Consider the following 24,313-nt stretch of genomic DNA (forward strand, 5'->3'; position numbering starts at 1 on the left):
GGTGGAGGGACTAGGAAAGCTGGTGGGGGGCAAAGATCTCACTGCCTCCAGTGCAGGGGGCATGGAGGGGAAAGGCACAGCCAGCACTCGCCTTCCTTTTCCCAAGCCCCCCCACCCCTCCATGCAGCCTGCAGGGCCTCCAGCCACGGGAGCAATGCCTCCAGCTTTGTGCTGGCTGCAAGTCCCAGGCTCCAGATCTCAGGATGCTGTTGCCTGAGTCATGGAAATGGTTCAGACAATGGCTTGGCCCCTTTATAACTGGCCAGAGGGGGCAAAGCAGGGAGAACAAATCCGACCTTGCTTCCTGCACGGAAGTGGACCCATTGTTTGGGATTGGGCATGTGCTTTGCTCCTCACCAGCCTGGGAAAGCTGCAAAGCCATTGAGAGCAGGGAGTGAGCCACACAGTTCCCCATCCATACAGGAACCGAGGCAACATTGCTGCCACTGCCCTCAGCGGGACCCAAACCACTGCCCCAAAAGTCCCTCACGCAGCCAAGGGGGGCACATGTAAGGTGGGCTTGCACTGTGTCGGTGTGCACACACACATGGACAGACAGACAGACAGACATCTGCAGCCCATTGGGGCTGAGCTGATATGACAGTGCCGATGGAGAAGCTCAAACTCTCTTGAAACTGAGTGGCAGCTCCAGGGCTTTCCTCACTTCACCCCCTTTGCACTCGCATCTTGAGGGCCATTGGGACGTGGCACACCAAGGGTCCCCTGCAGCCAAGGCATCCGGGTCTGGGACTGAGAGTGGGAACACAGCATCACAGAAACATCCAATATCCCAACTGGGAAGTGACCCAGGGACCCATCAGGATCATCGAGTCCAATGTAGGCACTGGGGGAAGACTGCTGTGACAGAGGTGCCCAAAGCCCCCCACGTCCGCAGCGTGTCCCCTGCTCATCACAGCACAGGCTCTGAGCAGAGCTGCAGGAATCAACCTGCTGATTGTCTGTCCCCCCCCCAAACCCCATTCCCCCAAGGTGCTGGAGCTCCATGCTGCCTTCCTCCCCGGCACAGGCACTGCTCTGCTCCTGCAGGGAGTCTGCCCGCAGCCTTACAGGCTCTAATCTGGCTGTAATAAAACCAAGATGCTCCGGGGTGGCTCTGCAGGGAGAGCAGCTCCACCAGCATTCAGACAGAGCTCAACAGAAAGAAAAAAAAAAAAACAAAACAACAATCAAAAAAACACCAAAGCAAAATTGAGCAAATTGTGGCTCTGCAGGAAAGCAGAGCTGGCAGGGGGCAAAGGGCTGAAGGCACAGGTGAACCTCAGCCAGTGCACGAGCAGAAGGAGCTGGGCAGAAGAAAGGTCAAGGCTCTCTCCAGGCCGGCATGCACAAGGTGCCAGCTCAAATCCTGGCTCTCACTGTGCCCTGGACCACCCCTCCCAGTGCAGACCTCGACCACAGGTGACTTTTGCTAGCATTTGCCCACACAGGAGCAGAGAGGCACCCAGGGCAAAGGGCCGGAGCACAGACAGCATCCCAGGGTTGGGGTGTCCCAAAACCCTGTCACATTGGCATTGTTGAAAGACACGGGGTGCCCCCAATGCTTCCAAATGCATTGCAGCTATAAGCAGCCAAAGCACCGCAGGCAGGAGGACAGAGTGCAGCTGTGAGCACCCTGGGCTCTGGAGAAGCTCCTGCCCATCACCACCCCCATCCATCACCACCACCTCTGGGTGCTGTGACCATCACCATCCGCCCAACCCTGGGTACCCATCGCATCCCTCCAAGCACCGACAGAACTCCAGCTCCAAACTGGGAATCGATGGGGAGACCAAAAACACGACGCATCTCTGCCACTCTGTTCCCAACCTGAACACCTCTGTTTGTCTCCACTCAAAACACAGCCAGCCCCTTGGCCACAGCGAGCCACACACACACGGCCTGCTGCTGCCCTCCTGGGGGAAGGCCGTGGGGTGGGGAGCACACAGCCATCCTGGCAGCCCGAAGCTGGGCTGGGGCAGCGCGGGGTGATGCTGAGCAGGCCGCACCGCAGAGCCGCAGGGGGTGGGAGGGGGTGCCTGGACCACCCAGCGGGCAGGCAGGGCTGGGGGCAGCGCGGTGGCACAGCCACGTCCCCGGGCTCCCTGCTGCCACCCGGGACGCGGCGCTGGGGGCCGAACCCGTCGGCTGTGGTTCAAAGGCAGCCGTGGGCTCGGGGCCCTTCGCTCCCGGTTGGGCTCCAGTAGGAGCACGGCTGTGCTTGTGCCACCCACCGCCCACCGGCCGGACCCTCCAGCACAGCGACAGAGGGGTTTTTTCTTGTCCCCCCCCCCCTCTTTGTTTTCTATTTTCTGCTTTTGTTCTCCTCTCTTTGGTCCTTTGTTCCAGCTTGTCCTTTGTTCCAACGCCTTTGGTTTCTCGTCCCTTTGATGCTTTGTCACTCCCTTCATCTTGGAGCTTTTCTTTCCCCGGGTTTTGAAGCTGGCGGTTGTTTTCTGTCCCCGCTCTGTGCTTGGCATTTTTATCCTTTCTCCTGCCTCGTCCACTCTCGGGTCACATGGGCCCGGCCCGGATTGTCTTCAAAATCCCCATTTGTCTTGCGTCGGTGCCGGGTTTCCCTGCCTTTATGTTCTTTCTTAAGAGACTCTCAGCAATTTTTTCTCCTCTCTGAGGGAAGCAGGGAGGGGGGGATCGGGCTTAATTAATTACCGAGTGTAATCTTTAGATGTGCGGCACTGCAGGATGCGCGGAGCGCTTTTACTAATCATTACGATTGTGATCGGCACGTTAAGGGTTAGCGAGGGCTTAAGCACCGGCTAATTGCAGCAGAGAGCTCGGACTTCGCAGAACTGCGTCGGGAAGAAGCAGGGCTGGGAGAGGAGCAGCGCTGCCACGCCACTGCTGGGGCGGACGGTGAGCAAAGACGCAGCAAAGGGCTTGAATTTCGAGAGAGCGCTGCAGCACGGCGCCTCGAGGCAGCGCTCACAGCGCAAACACGACCACAGAATCAGATACGGGGCGGCCAGGATCAGGGAACCGTTTTCCTCCGAGAGCGACTTCAATGCGCGGCGCCGTTGCTTTGCTTTGATTTAATGCCCCAAATGTTTCCCCCCCCTCTCCCATAGACCTCGGTGAGGCCGATCCCATCGGGATCTGCAGGGCACGGCTCTGCTCACCGCAGCATCAAAGGGCTCACTATGCAACCATGGGGTCCCTTCCCACCAAACACCACCACACCCCCTGTGCCATCCCCAAAACACACGTTTGAACATCTGTATCTCGCAGCAGTGACAGCTGTTAACGGGAGGAAGCAGCCAAACTTAGCAACAGGATGTACCCTGAGATAACATGATGGATATCAGCAGCGAGTGCCGGAGCCCAGCTGCAATGCTGGGTGTCAGATCAGCACCGATATCAGCTCGCTCTGACGCTGCCTTCGCAACACCCCGACTTCTCCTGCTATAAATCACTTTGGGGTACCTCAGTGACATCCCCACGGTTTGTCTTGGCATGGCAGCAGCTCTCAGGGGGGACATCACGCCGTGGCTGATCAGATGGGGTGCTGCAGGTCGGGTGTTTTGCCCTGCAGTGACAGCCCTGTGCCATTGACGGATGCTGCTGTGACCTCGGTCCAGCATCATGGCCAAGGGCACAAGCTGGGAGGATCTGCAGAAGGGTTTCGCATGAGAGAACGGGACCAAAAGTGCAACAGATCCACCAGAATCCACAAACCCTCCTGAAAGGCTGGGAAAAGCCATCTGATGGCCGTCCCAATCTGCAGGCTGGATGTCTGCAGAGCCTTGACCGACCCTCAAGGCGGTGCCATCGCATGCTGGGTGCCTCTTCCATGGTCACAGAGCTGGAGACAGGCACAGCAGCGTCCCAGCCTGCTAGAAGTCCCACATTCCTCCCAGTGTTTCAAGCTCCAGTGTTCTGTTGCAACAGCAGCCAGGAAAAGCCATCCTTCTGGTCTGCCCGGTTCTGCCTTCAGGCTCACAAGCACACACGGGGCTGATAAGGGCTGGATGGGAGCCATCCAACACCCCACCCCGAGAGGCTGGGGTGCTGACCATACCACGGCCGTGCAGCCACGCTCATTGCTGCCAGGCAATGCTCCCAGCAGCCCTGCAGTGAGGTCTGCGCTGCCCGCCTGCCCTGCCCAGCTCTCAGAAGGGCCAAACCTGTTTTTATGACAGTGCTGGCACCGGGAAGGCAAAGGAAAAAAAAGAAAGGAAAAAAAAAAAGAACGAGCCCCCCTCTCATCTCTCTATCTGCAGCCATGCAAGGAATATTGTTCAGCGCAGCACAAAAGCATCCCTGAAAATAGAAGCGCCACGGCCAGGCCTGCCAGTGGCTGTGTGAGATAACGTCTACTTGCAAACAGTGTGCCTTTGTGCCGCTGTCACTGTCCCCATTGTTCAGGAGCCTATTGCCTCGGGGATATTGTTCCCTCCTTTTGTCTCAGCCCGGCTCCTTTTTGTTTGACTTTACTTACCATTTCATTCCTCTCCTTTGTGCCGGGGTTCTTTCTTTTGTCTCTCTCTCTCTCCTTTTTCTCTGTGTGATTTGTATTTAGCAATTGTTCCCGGCCCATTGGAAGCACAATGTGCTCGGGGCTCTTTTCTCTCCTCCATTCATTACCTATTCAGGTGGGTTTGGCTGCCGGTAGGTAAGCGGGAGGAGCGGGGGCTCAGAGCTCCATCCCAAAGCTGGGAGGAGGCTGAGCCCGGCGACGCCTTGGGGCAAAAGGGGGTCCCGTTGTTCCCCGGCCCTGCACTGGGTTCAGAGTGGGGTTGTGACACGTGGCAAAGGCACGGAACAGAGGCAGAACGTCACCCCAGCTCTGCTCTCTTAGCGGATGATTGCAGACCTCACCATGCACAATGGTGACCACATGCCACAGCCTTTGTTCACGCCATGCCCGAGCCTGGCCAGGCCGCCCTGGTGGTTAAAGCTACCTTAGAGGGTCTTGGGAGCCAGCTATGGGATGAGCAGCGCTGCTCCCAGTCAGCTCCCAGCAGCTCTGCAGGAGCACAGAGCAGCTGCAGGCCTGGCCCGGCTCCTTTGGGGCTGGCTGGATGCAGCCAGGAAGCAGAGACAGAGGGCAGAGATGCCCTGGAGCAGCTCAGGGCAGAAGAACCGGGGCTCCTGCAGGGAAATGGGACCCTGCACCCCATCCTCAGCTCTGCCTCCCATGCAGCTCTCGGGGGTTTGGGGTGGGCACTGCCATCGTGATGGCTTCTGCCCCAGCAGAGGACGTATGAGGAAACCTTCAGAGCTGACGAGAGGCCATCCCCAGGAACAACAACGCCGCATTGTTCTCCAGGGCTCGCACAGCGGGACCTCGCAGGATCGCTCCATCCCTAACGCTGCTGAAACCCCGAGGATCAAAGCTCCGCTGGAAGCCGCTTCCTTCTGCTCTCAGGAACAACCAGCGAGGGGCTGGGAGGCTGCAGGACCCCGGGGCTCACCCCACAAACAGGGGGGCAGATGGGAGAGGTTGGGTGCGGGATGGGAACGGAGCCGCGGGCTCCTCGGGGACGGCGCAAAGCCCCGAGGCCAGGCAGCACCGGGCAGCGGGCGGAGCGCGGGGGGCGTGCCTGGGAACCGGCGAGGCGGTCTGGGATCCATTGTTTCATTGTTAGGGCTTCAAAGGACAATGGGGCATTGTTGTCTCTGGGGATCCCATTGTTTGCTTTCGCTGCAGATCCCAGCCGCGCCGTGGATGGAGGTTTCCCGAGGGCCAGGCAGGCTCCGTGTGTGGGACGCTAAATAATGAAGCAGGCATGTTCCCTTCCCACCCCCCTCTCTTTGCCACCCTTCCTAAAAAGGCACGATGTGTTGAAGCACCCACCCAGGCCAGGGTGCAGTGTGGGCAGGGGCAGCAGGACCACCCATCCAAGCAGGGAGCAAAAACCAATGCAAACAAGGCGAGCTGAGCCCCTCTCTGCATCACCAAGCTCCTGTGCTGCTGCCGAGGGAACCGGGGGTGTCCCAGCCGTTGCCCTGCCGTGTTCCACTGCCCTGTTGGCAATAGCTGCTGCTGATCCCTCTGAACCCACAGGAGATGTGGGATCACTTTGTAGCATCTCTGTTTAAGCCCACAGCATCCCCAGAAAGCCATCGCTGCCCAAGCACGCGGCACAAAGGGCATCTGCCTGTCTGCTGCAAAGCACAGTACCTGGAGAAAGGACAACTCAGCCCTGGGTCCCTGCTCTGCTGCCTGTGCAGCACCCCAGGCTGGGGACCTGTTTGCATAGCACCTTCCTATGTAAAAATAAATCTGAGTGCCATGCAAAACTGGGGAGGGGATGGAAATCCTGTGGAATTGTCCCCAGTCCGTGGCTGAGCCCTGCAGGCCTGCCACTGCCCCAGCACAGCGGGAGATGGGCAGAGCAGGAAAGACATTCTCCAGGACACCCTTAGAGCAAAGGGCTGCTCCAGGAGCTGGGGAAGGGAGTGAGTCACCCACAGAGCTGAGGGTGGGCCTGGGGTGAGGGCCAGGGACATCACCCTGCAGAAACTCAATCAGCTTGGAACAGCTCTGCCATACTCTGCCACCAGGCACAGAGCAGAGCCCCCTTCCTCAGGGGTCTGTGCACCCTCCCAGATAAACCAAAGGAGCTGGAAGAGCTGTTCTGCACAGCCTGCTCCCCTCTGCTCCCCCCCACCTTCTGGATGGCAGCCTTTGTGCCAGAGGGCTGAAAGGACGCTGAGATCTGTGCTCAGACCAGCTGCCACCGAGCGTCTTTCCCCACTGCCCACGGACACCTTGGTGCTGCCTGGGTGCCAGCTGACCCTCAGCCCCTGCCACCACCTCAGAAAGGGACAATCGCACTGCAGGGGAGCAGCAAAGCTTGAGCACAGCGCAGGCAGCTCAGCCCCAGGCTGCTGAGAGCTGGGAGGGGGTACTGCTGGCAGTGACCATCCCCAGCCCTGGTGCCACACAGATCTGGGCAGTGATCCCATCCTGCACCAGGAGCTCGCTCACGCTCCCAGCAAGGCTGACTTACACAAACACAGACACACACGCATGCGCTCTCAGCCCCTCAAATAAAACAATTTCCTCTCAGATAAAGAGTTCCTACCGCAGCCCCCCTTTCCCTCTCCCCCCAAACTAGCGCACGTCTCACGCACCCATTTCAGAGCCCACCTTGGGCTCTGATATTATCTCACTTCCTCGATATGAAATATTAGCTCTGTTGTTGATTTATGATAAAGGGATGGGCTCCAAAACACTGTACTTTGGGGAGGAGGCAGGGGTGCAACAAGGTCTGCTGTGCTCCGAGTGAGAACAAAGCCTTTGAAGGAGCGGATGCTGGTACCCGCCGCCAGCGCTGCCCATCGGTGCCCTGACACCTGCGTGGGGCAAAGTGGGGGCCCTGGGAGCAGCCAGCACCTCCAATGCTCTGCAGGGAGCTGGGGTGCTCTCACTGCCCCTTTGTTTCATAACTTCCTAATGCACAAAAGGCAGCCCAGCTCTGGAAGCTGTGCACGATGCCCCACCAGCTGGCGCTGGCCCTGCTACCAGCTCAGCTCACCAAAGCCATCGCTTGAGCCACCTCCTTAACTCTGCTCTGAGCCCCATCCAACTGAGAGCACAGGAGAGGGTCCCCGGAAAAGACAGATTTATTTGGGAAGCAGATTGGCAGGCAGCAGGAGAGCTGCAGAGACAGCGGGTCGGTGTGCAGCGCTGCTCCGCTCAGCCGAGGACATCGCATCGCTCCATCAGCCACCACCCCCAGGGGGCTATTAGATATTGCTCCTATTTTGAAGATGAGAGACTGAAGAACAGCAGATAAGGGCAAAATCCGAAAAGGAGCAGCCAGCATCAGGGCTGGACAGGGAGGTGAGTTCAGTTTACTGGTGGAGCTCTTGCCCTTGCAACAAAACAAGCCCGTGGGCAAACCTGATCCCATATGACTTTTCTGGTGAAATAAGCAAAATCTGGAATAGGACCCAGGCATCCTGGGTCTTATGGTGAGTAATGAACACTCATGTGTGAGCAATACAAACTGCCCAAACCTCCAGCGACCACATGGCTTTGTTTTATCGTGCCCCAAGTCCTGCAGCGAGATTCCACACCAAGCAGAGCTGTAAAGAAACATCCCCATCCCTGCTGCAGGAGACCAAACCGAACATCAGGCACCACGACAACACGCTGGGTAAGGAGCACGGCCCAGAGATGAGTGCAGGAAACCTGGGCTTAAATATCCTAGCTCAAGACACAGGAGAGAAGACAACCTGCAGGAAAAGGGCAAAGCGGCACCTCGTGCTGAACTCCTGTGCATAAAAAGCAGGGAGTAAAACCCTCCCTGGGGCCCAGGTTAGGCCAGCAGAAAAGCAGCAGCGTCAAGCAAGCTCAGCAACACAAGTCCAGCTCCTTGCACGCAGGGGCCCGCTGGTATGCGAGGCAGCAGAGCAGGGGGCGGGCGTTGCTGCTGCTAATGTGGCAGAGTGTCCCTGCTGAGGGCAGGCAAAATGCCCATGACTCATTTTTCCAAGAGATGTTACAAACAATAGTAATGATGCCCCTGGTGGGTATGAATGTGAAAAGGCACGATGGGGGGGGGCAGCCATGCTGGGCACCTTGTGTGTGGGCTGCCAACGGAGGGTAGCAGTGCGAACAAAACCTGCTGCAGCCAGTTCTTGGCATTGTGTACGGTGAGAACCCTTCAGCAGGGACTTCAGGGGGAGAAGGGTGAAATGGCTGCACAGCAAACTCCTCTCCCCAGGCATCTGATCTGCTTTGGACGGATACCAATCTTGCCTTCAGAACTTAAGACCATTTTTTATTACCTATAGAGAAGAAAGGAGAAAGAGGTCCCAAAAACTCTTCCACCTCTGTGCAGGACTGGAACCAGAACAGCAAGCAGGGACTTCAGGGTGACAGCACCATTTCAGGCCGCTCTTCCTGAGCTCCTGTCTCTGTCCTCCACACAAGTTATCCCTATTCAGATGCTGCCCTAAGGGTACAGCTTCTAAGCCATTTGAGTCTTTGACCTTCCACTGTTGTCAGTTTGATACTATTATTTTTAGGCACACAATCCTTAAAACATCCCAGTACTTGAAATACGCTCTCAGATTATGTGCACTAAGCACAGTGTGGTGAGGCTCCAAGAGAAGGACGCTGAGGGGTGGAAGGAAGGTGATCCCCCCCCTTGTAAAGCCCACACAGATACAAATCCCAACCCCAGTCCCACCTGCAGTCCTCCTGCCAAGCAGGCCCATGTCCTGCCTGGGGTCTGAGCCCAGCACCTCCACAAAGCCTGAGAGAAGCGAGCAAAGTGCAGCAGTGACTTTCAAGAGCAGGGGAAAGCACACACAGAAGCACTGCTGGTGACTCCACTGAGGCCGTTGGCTGGTTCCGAGATCCAGGTTCCAGCACAATCATCCCACATCCTAGCAGAGAACCACTGAGAAACTCCACTTCAAGAAATCCAGGAGCACTCTGCCTCCCTGCTCGGGGCTGTTTCACAAGCACAGTCCCATGAAAAGACTGGGCTGGGCCAGGGCAAGCAATTCCCAAGTGCAGCAGGGAAGAAATGCAGTCTTTTTCCCAGAACCCTGAAGCCAACAGCGGAGACAGCAGGCAAACATTTACTCAAGGTACCTTCCAGTGCTGTTAAAGGCGATAACAGCTAAAAGAAAAAGAAAAAAAAGTCAAAGCAAACATTGCACAGCCCCACCTGGACCTGAGAGGGCCGTCATCTGCCTGCCACAATCAAAGCAATGGTCTCAAAATGAAACGCCATACCAAGAGATCTCTGTCTTACTCAACCTGTGCCATCGTTAGCACAGACACAGGTCTCTATTACTCATTTTTAAAGAACCAGCTCTATTCCTACGAAAGGGAAGAGGAGGTGGTATCTGAACCTACCATCAGCTCAAGTTTTGCTTCTGACAGCTACCCGAGTGCTGTTCGTGGTGAGAAAACTTTCTCTGGCCATCTCCACCACGGGCATTTTCTTTCCTGGAGATGTGTGAACACGACTGTATGGTATTTTTTTGACACAGCACAACATCACCACAATCCAGCACGCCGGGGCACTCCTATAACGTCACCTCACAGAAGCTCCTTCATAAGGAGCCTTCAGCCAGCCCCAGTCCCACCCCGCTCCTCCTCACTCCTGCACTGGAGGGAAAGGAATTTGCACATTATAGAAAAGTACTTTCAAAAGCAAACACAACAGGCTTCAACACAGCAGCAAGCCAAGCAAGGGGAGCTTTCTAAACACAGAGCTCAGTGGTAAGCATTCACTCTACCTTGCTCCTCCTCACTGCCTCGTGCTCCTCATTCCCTCCAGGAGCAGGACACCTCAGCAGGGACAAGGAGAGGGCACCACCAGGGAAGGAAAAGGCAACCCTGCCTGGCTGCTGCCCCGACAGAGCACAGCTCCACGCCAGACAGCCCGGTTTGCTTTCTTCCAGATTGTCTGGGAGCCAACGAAGCTGCTTGAATGCTGGGGAACTCTGTGTTCCTGCGGAGGCTTGTGACACTTAGCTGGAGGGGCAGGGAGCTGGCCGAGCCCGCAGCACCCTCTTCTGTCTAAGGCACTCTTGTGCAGCCAGCTCGGGTCACTCTCCATCTGGCACTGCCCGATGAAACATTACCTTCTGGCTGCCTCCAGCTTGGAAAAGCTCAGGAGTCTAAAAGGATTCGGGGTTTAAATAAAAATAAGTAAATAAAAAATTCGGCAAGCATTTAGATGAGTCAGCCCTGTGGTTTTTATGAGGACAGACAAGTGCTTCTTGGGAAGGCAGTTCGGCTAAAGCAGAATTGTTTTTGAGCCCCATCTGTGTGCTGCTAATGCCTAGAAGCTCTGTTCTCAGGCTGCAGCACTGCACAAACAATGGGGCTGCATTTCCTCCTGGCCATTCGCACACACTCGGACTCTCCTGCAGGCTCTCTGCAGTTTGTGTGGCTTCCTGCTTGGGAGCTTCTCATTTTCTTCTGCAACTCCCCCCTGCACACAATTACTGCCTATTTTGGTGCCTTATCACGAGATGCTTCAGAGCTGATTAGCTTGGACTTCCTTCCTCCCATCAGTAGCCTACTCCTCTATTGATGTTCATTCGCACTAATTTGATAACATCAGAGAGCAGAGGAGCTCTAGGAAGCATTACAGCGACTCGAAGTGCACAATTTGGAGTTGGCAGCAGCACTACTGATAAGAATGAGCTGCTTCTCCTAATGCCCAAATCTCACAGAGGAGGAAGGACAGACCCTGGCAGGCTCTGAGTCAATGCTACTTCAGTGGCCCTAAACTGGACCCAGGTGTCACGAGGCACCAGACCCCCTGCTAAATAAGCTCTTCCCAACTCCATTCCTCCATTCCCACATAAACTTGGCAAGAAAAAATGATTAACTCAAGTAATTAACTTCAGGTAAAAGTCTCAAGGCTACGACCTTTCCATAACAACAAAGAGACGCAGGCAAGTGAATTTTGCAGGCACTGCATCATAAATATCCCTCACTCAAAGCCTCTGAGTTACAATCACAGCCTATTTCCTATTTCTGGGGTGGTTTTTTTTTTGAATCAGAAAAACAAGAGGGGGCTCCTCGTCCCAAGCAAGCCAGGGAACTGATCTCTGGCTGATGGACTGAGAAACTCAGCTCTCTTATGGAAACTTAAACAGCACAGATCCTTCAGAGGATGATAAAAGTGAATCAAGTGATAAAACCCAGCCACGTCTGACATCCCAGCTTCCTTAACAGCACAAGGATTTAATCTAGACACGCTGTCCAAAGAAGAAATTACAGATTTCATCCCAACCAGCTGCCCTCTCCAACCACATTTTACCAGTGTACACGGATTAATAAATTTGTGATGCTGGATCCCTACACCACAGCCTCAAATCCATCACCAACCCACTAAGATGCTTTCGCTGACTGATCCATAATTAACACATCCAAGAAATTAAATCTCATTTATCAGAAAGCACCCAAGGAAACCAGTTGCTGTGACAACTGCATGTAAAACCTCTAACAAACTTAATTAGGATCATGCAAGCTCAAGTCTGCCAATGACACCAGAGCCCATCCTGCCTCACACTACACATATAGCTTCCCAAAAAGCACAGAATGATCAGGAACTTATCAGATCTACAGCAGATCACTTGATGGATACTTCCCTGCCTTCTCCAGTCACAGAAAGACAAGAATAAAAACAAGCAGATTTACATTTAACAATCAAGGTGAAAAACATTTATTTGGGAAATACATCCTGTATTGTTTCAAACTACAAAAAAATTACTCCCACAAAAGGAGGAGACTTTTAGCTCAGCATGCAATGCCAGTTACACGTAACTTTCTATCTACCAGCAGGCCAGGCTCCCACCAGAACCTTCTTCATTCACTCAAGCCACTCTGAACTGCAATCACTGCTCTAAGAACAGCGACTTCTAGTTAGAAACACTTTGTAGAAGAGTGATATTGTCCCCTTTCAACATGATCCGACCTGCAACACAGAAAGGAAACGGGGGATTAGAGAGATCCCAGAACCACCTCATGCTTTCAAAAAACATCTCACGACAGAAGATCCCTGCAAGAAGATGCCCCTGTTATAGAGGGAAGGGTTGCACTGAGCCCCTTTCCTGCTGGCAGCCCCACAGTCACAACCCACTCTCAGCTCCCCATCTCTGCTCCAGCAGCATGCTGTCCCTGCTAAAATCCTGATCTAAATCAACGCATCCCTCATCACAGACAGTTTTTATCTTTGCCAGCAGTGGTAAATAGTAAACACCAGCACTCGAGGGGCTCCTGCTTTGGCTCAGAGTTGACCCAGCAGGTGTGAGAATCGCTCAGGGCTACCAAGTTTAGAAGCAGCCAAAAGGAGTTTTGACCGATTCCTCCAGACACCTCATGTGCACAAAGACAACATTTGGAAGATAACAACTCGCATCAGGCACAGAGATTCTGCTTTACATTCACAAAATCACCACCTTTGAAAAACAGCAGAAACAAAGACTGAGCCAGCACCTGCCCACTGTACTTCCACACCAACACCTGGCACGTGTTTTTAACCTTCAAGTGCTGCTACCAGCAAGGCTCACCCAACCAGTCTTCACAGCACACACCATTCAGGCTACACAGACATGCTCACATACCCAATTGCTTCCTTGATTTTGTTTTGGAGTGAATCTCCTCTGCATCATCCAGCACCAAGTTCATATATTCATCAAAGCCCTAAAAATCAGCAGCAAAAGCACTCAGTTCAGCAACAGCAGTACCAACTATCGTTGGTTCTCCTAACACAGGCTGCACATTAAGACTAATCATCAGAGAAGTATGAAGAGTTTTTTCCCTTGCACTACTTTTTCTTGGTAGCAAGCAAGGGGGGAATCTGTGGGAAAACCAACAGTAACATGGGGACATGTTGGTACTCACAATGATGCAGCCTTCTATCCGCATGTTCACCTGCTCATAAAGCCACACCTGGATCCTGGACCTCTGCAAAACGATGGGGTGAGCAAAAACAAACACTTCAAGCAATGCTGTTCTTTCTGTGCATTAAGAAAGCCTTGCAACCAACAAGAAATCCTTGCAACCAACAGCTCTGAAACATTCCAAGGAGCAACTTCCAACAGCAGAACCTTGTAGGCGCTGGGCTATCGGGTCTGTGCTACACAAGAACGTGCATTTTGAAACAGTCACAAAGGAACATCGCTGCACGCCCGACGGCAGGGGCAGCTCCTGGTACAGAGACGTCCGTGCAAAAGGGGAACGGCACCCGAACAGCACCCGTTCATCCGAAAGCCACAAACCGAAACGCGACCCCCCGCCCCGCGGTACTCACGTTCTGCAGGTAGCGGAAGATGAGGTTCTGAGCGCGGCGTTAAGGACGGAACGACTCAGCGGTACGGCGCGGGACCCGCAGGGCCTCTCCTACCCTCCGCTCCCCGTCAGCCCCGCCCCGCAGACCCCTCCCCGGCCCCGCCCCTCCGCAGAAGGATACGATGGGCTGCACCATCACCTTCTGCACCTTCTGGCCCTGCCCGCGGTACGCCATGGCTGCTCCCGGCCCGCCGCCGCCACACGCTCTCGCCGCCACACACTCCGCCGGAAGTCGCAGCGCGCACCGGAAGTCGCTGAGCAGGGCGGGAGCGCGCAGGGGATGATGGAAGACTCGCCCTACGCGGCCGCTCTAGGAAAGCCGGAGGACCGCGTCTCTACTGCTCCCGCCGCGCACGGATAGATCGCACTATGCTGTCCCGCACCGGGTTAATTTAAAAGCGCGGCCGAGAGCTGCCTGGGCGAGCGGAGGAACCAGACTACGACTACGCGAATACAATATTTTAAATAGAACACAAACATGAAACGGGAGCATAAAATATTCACAGGAACAAGGGCATACACAGATGCCATCTCAACGGTGCGCCAGGCACCGTCACGGCCGCCTTACGCCCCGCGCTCTGCCAGCTGTCCCTCCCCCCCCCCCCCCCCCCAGCCTCGCATTATGGTCCCGCCCACCGCTCCCGGCAGCGCGGTGACGCACGACGCAAGGCGCGGCGCAGGCGCAGTGGCGGCGGCGGCGGGGCCATGGCGGGCGAAGCACCGCTGCCCTCGGTGGCGCGGGCGCCCCCTGGCGGCGGGTCTGGAGCCGTGGCCGGGCCGGGCCGGGCCGAGGGCACCGAGGGGCTGTTCGTGGCGCTGGGTGCCGGGCTCGCCGCCGCCAGCCACCCGCTGCTCTACGTCAAGCTGCTCGTCCAGGTCCGGGGCTGTGTGTGTGGGGGGGTGTGTGGGAGCCTAGACCCCCGTTTGGGGGCAGGGAGGAACGAGGAACTCTGCGGTGTTGGCAGCGGTGTGCGAGGGGATGAGGACATCCCGGGGAGTGGGGCATCTCTATGGGGTGACGGCCTGTGTAACGATGGGGAACCCCTTCCTCCTTACAGAGGGTTACGGGATGAGGTGTGAGGACCTCCGTGCAAAGGGAAGCCCCGTATGTAGCGATGGGAGCTCCTTACAATGTGTGTGTGGGGGGGGTGGGCACAGGGTGTGAGATGGGATGGCAATCTGTCACCACGGTCCCCGTGTCACGGAGATCCCAGCTGTCACTGCGAGGATGGAGGTGCCTATAAGCTGGGGAGCCCTTGGGGAAATGAGGATATTTCTGCATCAGGGACAGCTCTGTAATAGGGAATAGGAAATCATGCACAGCCCTGTATGTGACAGGAGTGAGGACCCCGCAGAATGGGATGAAGATGAAAATACTGACACAGTGGGGATTGCTATAGAACAAAGGATTGAAAATCTTTATATGACACTGTGGGTCGTCATCCCTTTTCATCCTGAGATCCCCTCTGTAATAGAAACCCTTATAAAATGGGGGGGATGAGGGCCTCTTGAACCCCAGGAACGCTGTGTAACAGGAAAGGGACTGCCTGTGTCACGAGACCCCCATCTGTCATAGGGTGATGGGGGGGACACAGCCATTCAGCAGCTCAGGCAGATGGGATGGAGGCCACGCGGTCTGTCAGGTTCAGGACTGCCAGCACTGAGCTGGGGATCTGCTCACAGGGTTTGTTCTGCAGGTCGGGCACGAACCACTACCTCCAACTGTTGGAAGAAATGTACTGGGAAGGAAAGTACTGTACCTGCCTGGCTTCTTCACCTACGGTGAGTCTTCCTGTGGCCAACCCATGCAGCCTGTGCTCTGGCAGGGCAGAGTGCTCTCTGTGGCTCAACTGCTTCTCAACTGACAGCAGCTTGGTGTTTTCTTACCCAGCCAGACACATTGTGAAAGTGGATGGGAAGAGAGGCCTCTTCCGTGGCCTTACTCCTCGCCTCATCTCAAGCACTTTATCAACCATCACCAGGGGGAGCGTAAAGAAGGTAAAGGTCGGCTTCTCTCTCCATAAATCAGCTTGTCGGGGCAGCCAGTGCTACTGCAGCAGAGCCACAGAGGCTGCACATGCTTGCAACCAGCCATGACTGCACGTGCTCGCTGCTCATGGCTCCTAATAGTCCTCCAGGACAAAAGGAAAAAAATACCCATATCCCCAAAACTTATTTTAGTGGGAATCTTAGTTTAACTTGAGCAACCATTTGCCTTTTGTCTTTGGCAAGCAGTTTCGTGACGGTTTTCAGCCATTTTTATTTCCACCCATCCTTCCCCCGTCTTTCCTTTTTCCTGGATTTTTTTTCCTGTGCATTTTAGAAGCTCATGGTTTTCCTCTTCAGAAGTCAAGGGCTTGCAGGTCAGCATCTCCATCGGTTTTGACCTTGTGTTTCTTCTCTTCCTCCTCAGGCCTTTCCACTGGAGGACATGGAACACGTGTCTAACAAGGATGATGTGAAGACTTCCCTTAGGAAAGTGGTGAAAGAGGTGAGAAATGGACGTGCAGCGTCAGCGAGTGATGAGGGAGATCACACTGGGGATGTGCCTTGAAAGCAGAGGCAGCTTAAAATGTGGCTTGTGGGTGGAATTACTTGTGGAGGAATTCCAGGTAAAAAGGCTGCAGCATTTAGGAGCCACTGTACGCAGATGTGAAATATTTCATAGAAATAGAGGCTTGCCACAAAAATAACAGATTGAAAAGCAGGTCTGGGATCTGAAGTGGGTTGAGCTGCACCGAGGGAAGGGACCCAGTGTGCACAGGAGGAACTTTTCATGCCATTTTCTCTGCAGACATCTCACGAGATGATGATGCAGTGCGTGTCCCGGGTTGTGTCACATCCGCTGCACGGTGAGTCCTGTCCCTCTGCCCCTCCTCCCCAGGCCGAGGAACCCTGCCCTGACTGAGCACAGCCCCCAAAACTCTGATAGAGAAGCTCATCACGTAAACAGAAGCGGCTTTGTATGAAACCACAGAACAGATGTGGGTCCCAGTGTTGAGATGGCTGATATTTTGGCCGTGAGGAACCGACCCATAACTACATACTGAGGGAAAGGACCAGTATGTAACGTGCCTTGCATTGATGAGGGCCACTGAGAGGAGCTGACCTGCATGAAGGGCTGGCAAAAAAGACTGGGTTACATTCTCCTTTGCATCCATTGCAACCCAAACTCCTTCCTTTCTTTCCTCTTAGTGATCTCTATGCGCTGCATGGTCCAGTTTGTCGGCCGGGAAGTCAAATACAGGTGAGTGGCTGCAGTTGTGGAGACTTTGGGCACAGAAAAACACAAGTCCTGAAGTCAGGCCTGCCTGGTGCTCCCAGGCTGTGGGGGATGTGGTAATCCAGGAGGTCTGGGAGACAGAAAAATGAATCTGAGCTGTGTTTAGAGGGTGGATGACGGCGGGGTGAAGGGATGTGGGAAGGCTGGACTCTGCCCCTGGAATCCCTTTCAGTTCAGCTTTGTGCCACTGGGTGTTTTGGTGGCTGCAGTGCACCTTGCTGATCACTCAGTGAGATTCCTGCCTTTTTGTTTTAAGTGCTGATAGAAAGGGAAGCTGTCGGAGGGACAACCTGCACATGCTTATAGCTCTCCTCCTTTCTTGGCAGCGGTGTATTCAGAGCTATTGGCAGGATATTCAAGGAGGAAGGGATCCTGGGATTCTTTGTGTACGTGAGTTGTTTGAATATCTTCTCCCATAGGTGCTGATGACGCCCTGAGCTCCCTCCTACCAGTAGCCTTGTCTGCCTGCAGGACTCTCACATCACTCCTGTGAGCAGAGCTTGAGTCTGTGCCTTTGACAGAGCTCCAGTTTGACCATTAGTTTTCCCCTGATCTTATCTTCAATCATACTTTTAGAGCCCAGGGAAAACTCAGTATTTTTACTGAGCTTTTACCCCTCCCACGCTGCTCGTGCTTCTTTGTGTTTCAGCAAAGAAGCATTTAAAGCATTTGTTTGTGCAACAGGCACCGAGTTCAAGTGCAACAATGAGGCTCCTTGTTGAAATAAGAGCCAAGGCCTGGATAAGAAGCACATTCCTCTGAAAAGCACCATGGGTGCTTGTAATGAACAGGTGGTTCATGCTGGCAGCAGGTTTGCCCATCTGATAGGAGCAGAACACTGCACAGTGCAGGAGCAACTGTTTGCCCAAAGGAGCTCAGACCCCATTGTGTGAAGCATGGTGAACTGACAGCATCACTAAAGCAGAGGTCCAGCAGACACTTTCTTGCTTCAGTTCTTAATTAACACTTCTTGACTTTTTCTCACATCTGTAAGACAGAGCTTCCTGCTGCCTCTGCTCCTGGTGCAGAGGTAACTTGCTTTATTACTTCAATCATGGTAAAGGCAGCTCTGAAATTTCAGGAGGGGCTTTCAGGCCTGATGTGTTTGGCTCTGGAATCACAAAATCTGAGCTTTCAGATGAAACAGAAACACATCAGCAAGAGGTGAACAGGGTGCCTCGCTATTTTTCCCCACGGAGAAAGAGCTGGAGGTCTACAGAGACCCCCCTTAACCAGGTGTCACCACATCTAACTTGCAGCCTACAGCTGTTCTGCAGGATCTGCAGCTCCACATCACCCCTGAATGCCACTTCCTCCACGATGCTCCCTGAGCTTCAGCCTCAGTCCCCTCTCCTCCAGCTCCCTAAAAAACAGCCCATGGAAGGAGCTGGCTGTGTTCCCTCTTTCCAATGAAATAAACACTGTTGGTAGCCTAATTAAACTTCGTGGTTCACAGGAAAGGTTTTAACATAATGCAGAATGTCTCAAGAGGGCTTTGAAGTTCTGTATGCTCTGCGACTCCGCTAGGAAATCACACTGCCACAAGGGGAACACAAACTACAGCTGCAGGACCAAACTGTTGCTGTTTTGCTCTCAGCGCTCCTAGTGCCATCTGAATTCCCTTACAATCATTGAGGACCATTTATTTCTCATTGCCTGACAACCTCTACGTAGCCACGACAGTGGCACACGCTCACTCTGAGGGCATGTCCAGCTAGAGAGGAAGATATTTCAGTGGATGGACTGACTTGGTTCCCCTGGTATCTGCAGCAATCTCCTGCTGCAAGCAGACCAGCACCAGTTCTCTGGGCTCTGAAATGCTCTTGACAATAAAACAGCAAGTGGAGCAGGCTGCTCCAGAGCATGTTTTCCCAACTGCTTTTCTACTGCTGCAGCAATCAGGGCAGGAAACAAAACCGATCCCCTGAGGTCCACGGGAGCCCTTCCTTAAAGTCTCCCCTTCTCCTTTCAGCTCCTCCCACAATAAAGATGCATTCTGGGGAGTGGGATTCCTCCGTGTTGGCAGAGGGAAGGGGGGGCTTGGATGCTTCTGCACCTCACACCTGTGTTTTTACCATTGCAGAGGTTTAGTCCCTCACATCCTGGGGGATGTCATCTTCCTCTGGTGCTGCAATCTCTTGGCTCACTTCATCAACACCTACGCAGTGGATGATAACGTGAGTGGAACTGCCCTGCAAAGGGCTTGGGAATCTGCACCGAGCACTTTGAGCCGCAAGGCATCAATGGGGAGGGGAGACTAACACTGGAACAGACTGATCTCAGGCTCAGAGGGATGTCACGAAGCGACAGGGACAGCCTGGTTGTATCCACCTCCTCCATAATCCTTTGGCTTCTCTTTTCAGTTCAGCCAGGCGTCGGTGATCCGGAGCTACACGAAATTCGTGATGGGGGTACGTAGACAACTGCCACAGCATCCCTCTGCCTCCTGCTGTCTGTGGGGTGAGAGCTCGTGGTCTGGGGGCAGAGCGGGTGCGTTTGAAGTCTCTGCATCCAAAGATGAGGATAACTTAACTCACATGCAAAAGCTAGAAATACTGCTTTTGTCGTGAACGTGAGAGGTGCTACCAGACTTCTGTGCTTTCAGATTGCAATGAGCATGCTGACGTATCCATTTCTTCTCGTGGGAGATCTCATGGCAGTGAACAACTGTGGGTATGTCTGTCACACTGAGATCTGATGCTTTGCTGCCAGTCTCTTGTTGTCTGAAGCCTTTACCATCGTAAAGCCTTCATGCAGAGCCATAAACTGTATGGCACTTTGCATAGGCGCCTGGTTTCCCATCCCAGGTTACTTACAGTGTTAGATCAGAGGGAGCAGGCAAGCAGAATGAAAGCTCAGATGGGGAGGAATAATTGGGAGAGTGGTGGTGGTACAGCCTGACCTGAACTAGACCAGAGGCAGAAGGGATCAAAGGGAACAGGCATGAAGAAATGCAAAGCTGTTAATGCAGCACAGGGAGACAGGTGAGAAACAGGACCAAGCAGCAGTAACTCCTTCACCTAGCCTGCTTCCCCAGTTCTGCTGCTTCCTGTGTCTTTCTGTGTGCTAATGGGAATGGGTTTGGATCTCACCAACTGGCGTGATGCTCTCTTGATATCTGCTCCTTGAAGGTGTAGATATAGCAGACAGTCCTGCACTCTTAAGGTATTCAGGTAACACTCCTTGTTTGTACACTCCTGGGGTAATGAAATTAGATGATCCACTGCAGTGTAACAAGCTGGTCATTTGGCCTTCAGCCCAGTGCAGACACTGTGTCTGTGTCCTCACTTACACTTGTGTTATCTCTGGATGTTGTGACAGCTATACAGATCATCTCAGCTATTTTTCATTGCCATGCAGGTTGCGTGCCGGCCTCCCTCCTTATGCTCCTGCATTCACATCCTGGATCCATTGCTGGAGGTATCTCAGTAGCCAGGTGAGGGACCAAGGCACACACAGTGCTTTGGGTTCCCTTCACTCCTTCCTGAGGGCTCTGGCACCGCCCTCAGGTACCTGTGCTGCATTCCTGATGTGCTCTGTAACTCTTTCCATCCTTCCAGTTACGGCACTGGTACCAGGCACGGCAGTACTGGTGTGTTCCTGTTACCTCAGCTTGCAGCCTCCAACCTCAGGCACTGCATAAGAGCAAAGCCCCACAGCTCTGCCCTGTCAGGCATCCTTGTTAGAAGTGCCTGACCCCAGTGCTCCCAGGGTTGAAGCCCCACTTTCTCTTCTGTAGCAACCTGGGGTGCTCAGGGCTGGCAGCCCTGCAGCAGACACGTCTCATTCCTTCCCTGCTAACCTAGCAGCAAAGCAGCACTTCAGCATGGATGCCCTAACGCCATTGTTTTCCTCCTCAGGGGCAGCTGTTCCGTGGCTCCAGCCTGCTCTTCCGCAGAGCACCCATGCAAGCAGCCTGCTTCCCTATCGACTGACCCCAGCTTGCAGGGAGAAGTACGAACTTGGACTCCTTGAAGAACCCTAAGCTTGTTTCCATTTGTATATTTGTTCTTTTTGATCCAAAGTCTGTGGTGCCAGAACAAGGCACCTCCTTTCCAGCAAGGCCAACCACCAGTTGGCCTGCAGTGATCTGGCTTCAGGCTCCAGCCGAGTCAAAGCCCCTTCCTCATGGCTATCTTGATCAGGATGCATAGGAGAGAGAGCAGAAGGATGTTTCTCTGGTCTGGGCTGTGAATCTGACGATACTGGGAAAGCCTGTGAAAGCAGAAAATGCCCGGATGCTAAAGAAACCAGCCCAGGATGCAGGGACAAAAGACTGCTTCGTTCTGCCTAAGCTGAGAAGTGGCAAGAGATCCAGGGCTGCCCTGCTGAGAAAGCAGCAGCAGCACAACCAGCTCCTGTCTTGTGTCTCGTGGAGAGGGCTGATGTGTGTGGCAGGTAGCTTGTACTCAAGCTACTCAAGACTGAGACGCATACTTCAGGGTATCTGAACTCTAGGGAGCAGCCCAGCTCCCTTGGGCATGAAAGGGAAGTAATAATTTCAAAACAGAAAAGAGAAACAGTCCCACTACAATGAAGTACAACACGTGTCTTTAAGAGAAAGGTATGACTTGACTCCAGGACAGCATCAGAAGATGGAGAAGGCACTTAAGGATGTGCGTGGCACACGGTGTCTGCTGTGGGAAAGCCTTTTGCACTGGGAGGAGCGCATTTAGGATGCACTTCAAGCCCAGGGAAGCTGTGTGTACTGCAGGCAGCGTGCACATTTCTAAGGGAAGGGTTTGGTCCCTGGTTGGATCAGCCCCTGCTCAGGTGCAGTGTTTCCATGCTGGATCATGCTGCATCACATGAGCATCTCCCCCCCAGGGCGGCATCGCCACTCGCTGATGGAGGAGCACAGAGTCCCGTTATGGTGCTGGGCTGTTGGAGGTGTTGATCTGCTAACTGCTACAAGCAGGAGGGTTTGTCTTGCAATAGAGGCACCAGGCCCATCGCTGGCTGAAGCAAAGGAATAAATCTCAGCCAGCCAAAGGCTTGGGAACAGAGCCACAGGCTTCTCACACATGCAGTGACACGGCAGGCCCTTGCATAGCAGGGCTCACCTGTGACAGCAGTGCAGGATTTATCCTCAATTCCTAGACAGAATTATTGTTGTTCCTCCCCTTCCCCCCCACCGGTCTGTGCTGCTACCACAGCCAGGCAGATTTCCCCCACTTCAGTTCCCCACGAAGCAGTCTTTTGCACAGAGTTCAGTGTGTTACTGCACTCCCTGGGAAGAGGTTTTGGGGCCCTGAGCAGGCTGCAGGCAGGGGCAGCAGCAGCACACGTGGAAGCTGCTGTCCCCAAAAGCTCCCTTTGGTGTTGTGAAGTCGGTCCTGTCTGTCCTCCCCCCCTGCTCCAGTAAGGTTTGTGTTACAGTAACAACACTCAATGCATGGCCCTGACCCCTTAACAGAAATTGTTTTAAAGAGGATTTAACTATGCTCCAAAATACAGCTATAAAATGACTCTCCTTGCTTGTTTCTTTTTCTTTTCTAAGGCAATGTTAATCTGTTTTGTACAACGGGCTCCTTTGCTCAGGAAGGGTCTCCATTTAAGGCATTTCTTTTAACACAGGAGCTGATTTCCTGTATATCTCAACATCAGGTGCTGCACAGCCCACATCGGGCACTTGGTCTTTATCCTCCAAATAAAGGCCACCTTCTGCTGGTCACACCTCTGTAAAGCCTCCTGTAGCACCTTCACCTTGCACGCACCCTGGCTGCAATTGAGAAGCACTATTTCTTTTAACCACCTCTCTTCAATTCACCGTGGCTCACAAACTTTGCTCGAAACAACTCTTAAATGCAGCTTTCAACCCATTTTAGATGAAAACCAGGTTTCAGAGGCCTTTAGGTAGCACACAGGAGGTCATTCACAACCCCAGCCTGACATCAGAGCAGGGGCTGTCACTCATACGGTCCTTAACTTCCTTACCTCCTGCTTTCTGGTTCTTCTTGTCCCTCGCTTCCTTTGAGGTGTCCCTCTACTGGGACAGCAGCTGCACCAGGAACAGGCAAGGAGAAAACATCACCAGCCCCTCCCTTTTAATTGCTGCCTGTTAATTGGATGCCCAGCTCCTGCAGCACAGGTGACAAGGATGAGGCCCTGCTGCTACAACAGAGGAGCTCAGGGCTGAAACTGCAGTTGGGAGAACAAATGAAGTGGGATGGAAGGAGGGTTGGGTCCCACGCTGAGGACCCATGCACGGCCCTGGCGTTCTCCTATCTGGCCAGGAAGCAAACTTGTGTTTAAATATTGACTCTCCAGCACAGAAAATGGGATGGGTGGAGTTTGCAACCGCCCTGTGCCTGCAGTTTATCGTTCCCCAGTGGAAAGCGGAGATTATCGGGACTTTGGCCTCATCTGCTCCCAGCTGCCGAGGGGACAAAGGAGACAGAGATTGAAGCTGGGAGAGGGAAACTCAGGTCGAGGCAGCCCTGAGCCCCCCTGGGGCCTTTTCCCCTGCAGAGCTCTGCTTCTAAAAGCCCTTCAGCTAAGACAAAGACCTGAGCACACCTTTCCCAGTGCTGTCACTGCAGCGTTAGGCTTATGGGCAGCGAGGCAATGCCCCGCAGCAGTGCTGCCCTCTGAGTCTCTTTGTGCAGCTCTCCTGCAGCAGGGAGCTCCACAGAGGCAAATAGTTCCTTAATAATAAAAATAACCCCTGGAGAGGCGACTGGTGCAGCCCAGTCCTGCTGGGAAGGGTTCAGGGTGGGGAATTGGGACTGGGGCACGGTGGTCACAGAGCTGTCCCCTCTCACGGCGGGCAGGAGGGAGGTGGGAGGTGATGGAGAGCATCGAGCAGGACCTGCTGGGGGCACAGAGAGAGAGGCAGAGGGAGGGATCAGAGGGAAATCCAGCCGGAGATGAGGACGAGAGGCAGCGATGGGTGCAGCCTCTCTCCATGCAGCCGCGTGTCCCCACGCACAGCCGCATTCTGCGGGCAGCTCCGAGGAGGTGTCGAGCAGCATTTCACACCCCCTGCTTTGCACACAGCCATTCGGAGGAAACTCTGCCCGCTCCCCCAGCCGACCCCCCCCCCTCCTCCCCATCCAGCAGCACGGGGGCCCCGCAGCCTTGCTTCCTCCCTGCGACGAGACCCCGTCGGGCCTTCCTCCCACCCTGCTCGCATGGCCCCCCCGCCCCGGGGGGAGGAGAGAGCCGAGGCCACGACATTAAGTCTCCCCGGTTCGCGGCGCAGCTCCTCTCCCCACAGCACAGCCCCACACGGG

At 54.3% G+C, this 24,313-nt stretch overlaps 2 protein-coding genes across 2 annotated transcripts; one reads left to right on the forward strand and one right to left on the reverse strand.

The window, feature by feature from the left end:
- Positions 1–12,143: 12,143 nt before the first annotated feature.
- On the reverse strand, positions 12,144–14,058 carry SNRPE (small nuclear ribonucleoprotein polypeptide E). The gene is made up of 5 exons (XM_052698292.1): positions 13,917–14,058; positions 13,758–13,784; positions 13,349–13,411; positions 13,069–13,147; positions 12,144–12,419 (listed from the first exon to the last, which is right to left on the reverse strand). The coding sequence occupies exons 1-5, from the start codon at positions 13,968–13,970 to the stop codon at positions 12,364–12,366; spliced, it is 279 nt and encodes a 92-aa protein (XP_052554252.1). The 5' UTR covers positions 13,971–14,058; the 3' UTR covers positions 12,144–12,363.
- Positions 14,059–14,258: 200 nt separating this feature from the next.
- On the forward strand, positions 14,259–22,546 carry MTCH1 (mitochondrial carrier 1). The gene is given in 13 exon segments (XM_052698291.1): positions 14,259–14,322; positions 14,325–14,671; positions 15,493–15,577; positions 15,687–15,793; positions 16,209–16,286; positions 16,590–16,647; positions 16,991–17,042; positions 17,405–17,464; positions 19,162–19,255; positions 19,442–19,489; positions 19,684–19,751; positions 20,439–20,514; positions 20,939–22,546. Coding segments are annotated over 13 exon segments (1,197 nt in total). The 5' UTR covers positions 14,259–14,273; the 3' UTR covers positions 21,014–22,546.
- Positions 22,547–24,313: the final 1,767 nt, after the last annotated feature.

The sequence above is a fragment of the Tympanuchus pallidicinctus genome, unplaced genomic scaffold, assembly GCF_026119805.1.
Source record: "Tympanuchus pallidicinctus isolate F22 unplaced genomic scaffold, pur_lepc_1.0 scaffold32, whole genome shotgun sequence".
NCBI lineage: Eukaryota > Metazoa > Chordata > Aves > Galliformes > Phasianidae > Tympanuchus > Tympanuchus pallidicinctus.

Bases quoted from the DNA above. Each gene is read 5' to 3' on its own strand.
- SNRPE (XM_052698292.1), bottom strand. From the start codon at position 13,970: ATGGCGTACCGCGGGCAGGGCCAGAAGGTGCAGAAGGTGATGGTGCAG. The intron at 13,412-13,757 runs GTGAGTACCGCG...ATCGTTTTGCAG, and splicing joins TCTTCCGCTACCTGCAGAAC to AGGTCCAGGATCCAGGTGTG. The intron at 12,420-13,068 runs GTATGTGAGCAT...TCTGTGTTGCAG, and splicing joins AAAATCAAGGAAGCAATTGG to GTCGGATCATGTTGAAAGGG.